Below are 8,036 nucleotides of genomic sequence, written 5' to 3'. Positions count from 1 at the left end.
TTAGCTTCGTGTATTATTCTTTCCAAATTAGGGCTTAAGCAACACTCCAATATAAGAAGAAAAAACTGATCGAGAATCTAATTCAAAATTTTAATACCAAATTCTGTGTCATCTTATTAATGAAAGAGATTAATTATATATCACTGGTAAACATTACATCAAATGAAAATGATTAAATTCGGCACTTTGTTCTGTTAAAGTAAGTAAGGAAAGAAAATGAAATTAATTGACATAAATAAGTACAAATTGTTTTATTTGGAGATTATTTTATAAATGGATTAAAGACGTTTGAAGTCCTCAAATGGATACTTGAATCAACTACTCAAAAATAAATTAAATTCTCACCGAGAAAATAAATAAATAAATAAATAAATTTTATATTGAGAAATTAAATTAAGTACTCAAACAAAAATCTTGAATAAAATAATTTTTTAATTAATTTTGAGTTTTAAATCTTAATATTTTTGTTTCTGAAATTTATTATCGCATGAAATTGATAAATTTTAAAATGTAAATTGACGATATTATGACATGACATATAATATTAATGAATCTACTTTTTAAAAATTCTAATGATGATATTGATTAAATAGATGAATTGATAAATTTTTAGAGTATATAAATTTTACTAAATAAAATTTTAATTGATTTTTTTCTCAAAAATTGACTACTAACTCTCACCCTTATTTTATAAAGGTTTTATTAAAGAAATATGGATCATTCTAAACCAAGAGATGATGGATAGATAAAGGGAGTGTTAGAAAATAAATACACCTTTTTAAAAAATTAAACTTTTATATAATTTAAATGTTTAACATATTTCTTTTATAATCTAATTTGCATTTTCTAAATGTCTATCATATTTTCTAAAAAATCATACATCTTATATAAAATTTAAGTTAGTTTCTGGAAAGGCAGGGATGGAAGAAAAGTTCTAGTGGACAGACTTTGATCACGAAGACAAAGTCTAGGTCCTCACGTTATTAATGGTTTTATCTTTAAAAAAATGAAGACATAATTACAATGAAACGTGCATTTATCAACGTGTCCTCTTTTCCCATGTTTTGACAAAGTACTTACCCCACTTATGTCGGGTCATATTTTGGGAGTTGGATTTGTTACCCTACACGTGATTTATAACGTGGGGTGTTAATAATTAATATGTAAACTTCGTACTGTTTCAAACATTAGAATTTTATATTTTATATAAATCATCCAGTAATCTCGTTGTTAAAAGGATTAATATTTTCTGTTGAGATCTTGAATTCAATCAGTTATTTCTACTAAAAATGTTATATATCAATAATAATAAAAATATATGAACAAATACTACTTATAAATTTTTTTTGGATAAGTAATACTACTTATAATTGTCTCCTAGTATTCAAAATAAAATTAAGTGTTTTATTAAATAACCAAAAGTTACACTTTTTAAAAACATTAAATGATCAAAGGGTTATTTTATCAAAATAAATAAAGATGTTGTATGAAGTCTCGTACAAGGTTGAAGCTAGGTTCAAATAATATCCAATTTTTAATCAAAACACAAACCAACGAATCAAATTGAATTGTGAAATGGAGAGTTTTTCATTACGAATTGTTAGAAATATTAAAGAATATAAACTTAGATCTCATAAGAGAAAGAAAAGAAAGAGAGTGGTAATGATTTATATGCGATCTTTTTCTTCTTCCTTTGCTGAGCATTGGCGGATATGTTCCTCGGACATGAACACTGTCATCATCGGCCGAATGGTCCCTGTCTGTGGTTCTTACGTGCCTTCGACACGTATTTTGCATGTACAGTCTTTTTTTTTGTGTGTGGATAAATCAGAATTTTATTATCCAAATAGTAAAAGCTACAAATACAATCAGGGTTCAATACAAAATATTTACAATACAAAAATCAGTGGTCATCGATACCCCAATATTTGTAGAGGGTAAGATTCGCATTATCTACTCTAATGTGTTTCCTGCCATTAAGTTGAAGACAAACAATAGATTTGATATTCTTTAGAAGTTCATTTACAGGTCTAGTTCGGCCTTGGTACAGTCTTTTGTTCCTTTCTTCCCAGAGCAAGTAAACCAATGCATTCAAAGCAATCCTCATTACAGTAGATAACAATGATTTTCCTTTCCAGTTTGAGCTCGCCATTTCCAAGAATTCTTCCCAAAGGTATCCTGTAAAATGCAAACCAAAAAAAGAGAAGATGCGTTCCCATAGAAAAACAGCAGTAGGGCATAATAAGAAAAGGTGATCCCTAGTTTCCACATCAGAGTTACATAAAAGACAAGAGCAGTCATTAGTAAGACCGATTCGGTGAAGACAATCCTTGGTGGGTAGTCTGTCAAGTAGAGCCATCCAGGTTATCATACTATGTTTTGGAATGTGCAGGGAAAACCAAACGAGTTTTTGCCAAGGGACCTTCTGATTTTTAGACCGAATAGAGTCTCATATCGAGCTTGCATTGATAGGATCCGGATGAAGGAAATTTTGCACCTCTGGTCTCAATTTAAGAAGTCTTCTGAGACACCAGCTTGTGTTGAGCTTAGCTTCAATAGACCAGAAATCTTTGTTCTTAAAAACATAATTATGAAGCCAAGCTACCCAAAGTGAGCCTTCACCAGCAAGAATTTGTTTGATTAAGGCTAACATGCAAGCTTTATTCCAGGTCTTAATGTCTTTGATCCCAAGACCACCTTCCGATTTCAAGGAGCAAATTTTGCTTCAACTCACACGTGCTCATGTTGCTGATTTGTCAGAACCTTTCCAAAAGAAGCGGGAACAAAGCTGCTCAATTTTTTTCAATATTGAATTAGGCAGGAAGAGTTGTCTGCACCAAAAATTGGTAATTGAAGCTAGCACAGTTCGGATGAGCTCCAGTCTCCCAGCGTAGCTGAGCAGTTTACTAGACCAATGGTGCAATCTAGATTTGATATTATCGATGAGGATCACACAGTCTTTTTCAGAGATTTCCTTGTGAGCAGCGGAATTCCTAGGTAACACACTGGCAAATATCCAAGATTAAAGCCAGTAGCTTGCTTGATAGTCTCAATCGTACCCAAGGACATTCCAGCTGCATATAATTCACTTTTATAGGCGTTAATTTGGAGTCCTGACATCTCATAAAAAGTGTCCGAGACACTAGTGACACCGATGACTGAGTCAGCTGAACCCTTACAAAAGATGAGTAAATCGTCTGCGAAAGATAAGTGGGTCAAGTTAATTCTTTTGCACTTAGGGTGGTATCCGAAAATATCCATGGCAGCATCCAAATTTAGGAGGAAAGAGAGGACATTCATGGAGAGAACAAAGAGGAGGGGAGAGAGGGGATCTCATTCCCTTAAGCCCCGAGCTTCCTTAAAGGATCCAGATAAGCTCCCGCTAATAGAGACTGAGTAGCTTGCTGTGGTATAGCAAGTTTCAATCCAAGAGATGAAAGTCATAGGGAGGCCTATAGCCTGCAAGATGGTAGAGATGAAGCTCCAGTTGAGGGAATCAAAAGCCTTGTGGAGATCAATTTTCAAAGAGCATCTAGGAGATATATTCTTTCTATTGTAACCTCTTACCAGCTCTTGTGCAAGTAATGTATTTTCTGTGATGCTTCTACCTTTTACAAAAGTTGTTTGGTTAAGAGATATTAGTTCATGCAGGATACAAGTTAATCTTTTAACCAGAATCTTAGAGATAGCTTTGTAGAAAACAGAACAACAAGAGATTGGTCTAAAGTCCTTAACTTTACTAGGGTTAGGGATCTTAGGAATCAAAGCAAGGACAATAGCGTTAAAAGCAGGCAGAAGGTATGAATCTTTAAAGAATTGAGAAATAGCAGCAATAATGTCGCTTTCAATAATAGTCCAGGTTTTTTTTAAAAAAGAATGGAGAGAAACCGTCTGGACCAGGAGATTTATCGTTTCCTTGACTAAAGAAATCCTCTTTAATCTCCTCTTTAGTGACATCCTTAACAAGGGCATCAGCCTTCTCAGGAGGTAAAGTAAACTGACAGAGGTCCTTTAACAGTTTGGGATCCGTGCCCTTTACTGTTGGACCAACTTTCCCAAGTAAAATAGTGAAGAAGTTAGTGATCTCAGTTGAAATTTGATCAAAGGTTTCCATCTTGTTACATTTCTCATCAATGAGGGTACGGATTGTGTTTCTTTTATTTTTAAGGGCAATAGTGGAGTAAAAGAATTTAGTGCATTTATCACCCTCCTTCAGCCATTGGACTCTAGATTTCTTCCTGTAGAAAAGAGTTTTAGCTTCCTCAAGATTTTTCAGTTTATTCTGGATGAGAAGCTCTTTTTCAATGTCATCGTCTCCACGAAGAGTCTTAAGTTGCTGGAGTTCAAGTTCAGATCGTTTATATTTAACCCTGGCAGGAAGGTCACTATAGGAAGAATTGTTAAGAGCCTTTAGACAAGTTTTCACCCTTTTGAGTTTAGTGAAGAGATACTGCATTGGATTCCCGTAGGTTGGTTTGGACCAGGTTTGTTTAACCTCTTCCAGAAAGTTGGGGTGATGGGTCTAATAATTAAAAAACTTAAAAGGCTTAGGTCTGTTTACTTCAGTTACCTTATTAAGCCAAACTTTTGCAAAGCAGTGGTTAGAAATTCCTGGAGCTTGGAACTCAACATGCGAAGTCTGAAATAAATTTGCCCAATTTAAATTGATCAAGACACGGTCAAGCTTCCTAGCAAGGAATGTGTTATGCTGTTTATTGCTCCAAGTGTGAGTAGGGCCAAAGAAAGGGCGGTCAGAGAGCTCCAAATCAAAGTGAGCGTCCTATAAATCTCTCATATCTGAAGAAATAATAGGACCCAGGATGTCACAATCAGAACTTTCATTCGGGTGGAGAGTAATATTAAAATCTCCACCGAGGATCCAGGGTTGATTGCTAATTTTAGTTTCAAGATCCTTACACTGATGCCAAAGGAGCCTTCTAGCAATGCCATCATTGCTTCCATAAACAACAGTGATGATGAAAGGAACATTTTGGTACTGGCCCTGGATAGAGATACACTGATCAAAGGTTTGGATTACCGAGAAGATGATGTCTTTTTTCCAAAGGATCCAAATTCTTCCATTGGAAGCATAATCGTAGTTAGTGTGAGCAGTCCAACCAACAAATTTTCTATTAAGAATAGTTGCGCGTTTATCTTCTTTCACTCTAGTTTCAAGAAAGCATAAAACATCCACTTTATTAAGTGAAGCTCTTCTTAAAATGTTGTCTTGCTTTAGATGACAGTTTAGTCCTCTAACATTCTAGAAAGGAAGAATCATTTGGGAGGGGTAATCAATGAACTTCCATTAGCACTACAAACTTTTAACTTTGATTTGTCTACCTTAGTTTTCTTTTTTGACTTGAGGTCGTTGATTATGATAGCTACTCCTAATGAAGATGCACAAGGTTTTTTCGGGAGGTCTTCGGTTACCTGAGGGAATTCCTCAACTTCATTTAGGATTTGGAATCTGTTAGTGGAATCAAGGTTTATTTTCTCTTGCTCTTTTGGAGGTCTTCCCTTTCCTCGTTTAGCAGAAAGAGAGGGCTCCCCATTATTCTTTGGGATCGATTCTTTAGGAGCAGGAATAGAGAGATCATTTTCAGAATGGTTTTTTGAACAACAGTATGGACTGAGCTAAGCTCATCTTTTCCATCAGTTTTAGCTTCATGACTGGTTCCATCGATAGGGGACTGCAGTTCTTCCTCTTTGTTTTCTGGTTCCTTAGTACCTAGTTCAGCGTTTATAGTGACTGGAGAGGAAGTAGTTTTTTCTTGAAGCAACTCGATCCCACCTACAGTAGGTAAGTTCTCTATTTCTAAGTTCTCTTTTATCTTCCAAACTTGTTTTTTAGCTTGAGCAGTGTTCTTCGATGCCAAGCAGGTTTTTTCGTTATGACCAAAAGTGTTGCAGAAGCTGCACCTAGCTGGCATCCAAGGTATTTCAACATAAACATAAACTTTGATCCCTTCTTTTAGTTCCACTTCTATGGTTTTAGGTATCTCGTCTTTTACTCCTATTTCAATACAGAGTTTTGCATATTCTAAGTGGATTTTTGCTGCAGTAATGGAGTCCATGGAAAGGGGGTGCCTAAGGCACTTCCTAAATAGCTAAGGCCTAGACGATTATACAACTCGAGCGGGACATTATAGAGATGTGCCCAGATTGGAACACTAGTAAGATCGAAGTTAAGTTTGGTGCCCATTTCCTGAGTATGAGGGTTTTATTCGATACATGCCATGGGCCATTCTCTAGAATCCAATTCCTAGCATTTTCATAGGCAAAAGTAAAAACAAAGAGGTTCCCAGCAGTACTAACATGTACTGTTTCGCCCTTTAGAGCTTTCCTCCACAGATTGTCGACTAACCTTTGCGTTGAGGAGAAGCTCGGAGCAGCACCTAGGAACTGTCCCACGAGCGAGTATTGTCGTTGATTCCAGCTTCTAGCACTTCTTGGGGAGGTTGAACGGATTTGGTACCTTCACAAACTCTAGGGAGAAAATACTCCAGATTTTGGCCCTCTGAGCAGTTGAAGAGTTTCCTCCAATCCATTTGATTTTCGCGTTGTGGTTTAATTGGTAGGAGTTGAGAGATTTCCCAGAGAGATAAGCGACGAACGGGCGAGGAAAATACATCGGAGACGCGACGGGGAAGCTCGGAACCGTTAACCCTGCTAACGTGCACCCAGAGGATCTTATCGTGCGCTGTTACCGTTGATTCTTAAAAATTATAATATTACGCCGTTGCCGGAATCGAACCCGTGTCACCCGCGTGACAGGAGGGAATACTCACCCAGAGAAATCTAACATGTTTTTTTCTCTAAAGTTTTAAACTCGGAACAGAGAACTTGTATTATATTTATAGATTGTTTAGTTTTTACGTTTCAGTGTTTGTTATTGAAGTTAATAGAACGTTTTGACTATTATTTTTTTATTGTTATATGGATTGTCGTTATTTTGGATGTTTTATGACATGTTTAAAAGGAGGAGGAGCTAAAAAGCTCCAGAAAATATCCTTATACCTTTTTTTATATAAAGAAATACCCCTAGACTATTTAAAATTGTAAATTAATGATTATTTCAAATAGTTGACGATTTGATTTGATGACTATTTATAAATTGAGAAGATGAGTTAAAAACATTTAGAAAATAAGTAGAGAGCATTTGTGTTCACTCAAGATAACCCAAACACAATTCTCTCTACACACTTCTCTCTAAAGTATTCTTCAAGTTCTATATCTCTTTCAAAGTTCCGAGAAGAGCAGTATCACTGGTTTATAGTTCAGATTTTGGGTGTACAAAATTCTAAAGAATCATGTTAATCTCAGGGATTGCCCCAATTTCGAAGTTTACACAAATCATGATGATTTTATTTCTAAAGAAGTAGTTTTCACAATAAGGTCAATTTTTTTATTTATAATATTTTATTTTTAGTCAGTGTTAACTTCTCAGTTTACGGTAATTACTATATAATTTCAACACTGCACTACTACATATGTAGATAGAGAGATATGTGTTGGGTTGATGTCTAAGCACCCGATTTCCAAAGGGAGAAAAAAAATACTAGGTGGCTAGCCTTCCTTTTGAAATGGAATTTGCGTTTGCCTCAAAACTATATTAGTTTCCAAATCCAACTATTTTTGGCCCTTGCTTCTTGCCAAAGGATAGAATATTCATTATGAATAAGCATGGACGGATTACATGTACACATATTTATTAATGTTTACGGTCCATTGGTTCTTGCCAATATCTCCCCACTAGATTATGTCTAGATTATATTGATTTGGTCGTCATTTTTCTACTGAGTTTTCAACCTCAACCACATTTATAATTTTAAGTGAGACTCCATGTCTTGTTAATTAATTTTGACAACTCATTCATGTGTGATGTTTATGTAATTAATATGATGAACAGTTAGTACATTTAAGTAGTTGTCGTCTTGTCAAAAGAAAAATATTGAAAATTATCAGCCTTTTAGTTAGATTTCGTGTACCACGTACGTGTAATATGTTATCTTTTAAATTAGATTATATCACACTTG

At 35.1% G+C, this 8,036-nt stretch overlaps 1 protein-coding gene and 1 pseudogene across 1 annotated transcript; one reads left to right on the top strand and one right to left on the bottom strand.

The window, feature by feature from the left end:
* The window catches only part of LOC120149776, a 30,236-nt pseudogene extending 23,074 nt beyond the window's left edge, over nucleotides 1-7,162 (top strand).
* Nucleotides 1,904-2,359, bottom strand: LOC120149724. The gene has a single exon (XM_039162444.1). The coding sequence runs from the start codon at nucleotides 2,357-2,359 to the stop codon at nucleotides 1,904-1,906; it is 456 nt and encodes a 151-aa protein (XP_039018375.1).
* Nucleotides 7,163-8,036: the final 874 nt, after the last annotated feature.

This window comes from Hibiscus syriacus, unplaced genomic scaffold, assembly GCF_006381635.1.
Source record: "Hibiscus syriacus cultivar Baekdansim isolate YM2019G1 unplaced genomic scaffold, ASM638163v2 tig00111008_pilon, whole genome shotgun sequence".
In the NCBI taxonomy this organism is placed as follows: Eukaryota; Viridiplantae; Streptophyta; class Magnoliopsida; order Malvales; family Malvaceae; genus Hibiscus; species Hibiscus syriacus.
Note: the sequence above shows the minus strand (reverse complement) of the source record. Positions and strands in the feature narration are given on the sequence as shown.

Excerpts from the sequence above, each read along its gene's own strand:
- LOC120149724 (XM_039162444.1), bottom strand. The coding sequence starts at position 2,359 with ATGGCTCTACTTGACAGACTACCCACCAAGGATTGTCTTCACCGAATC.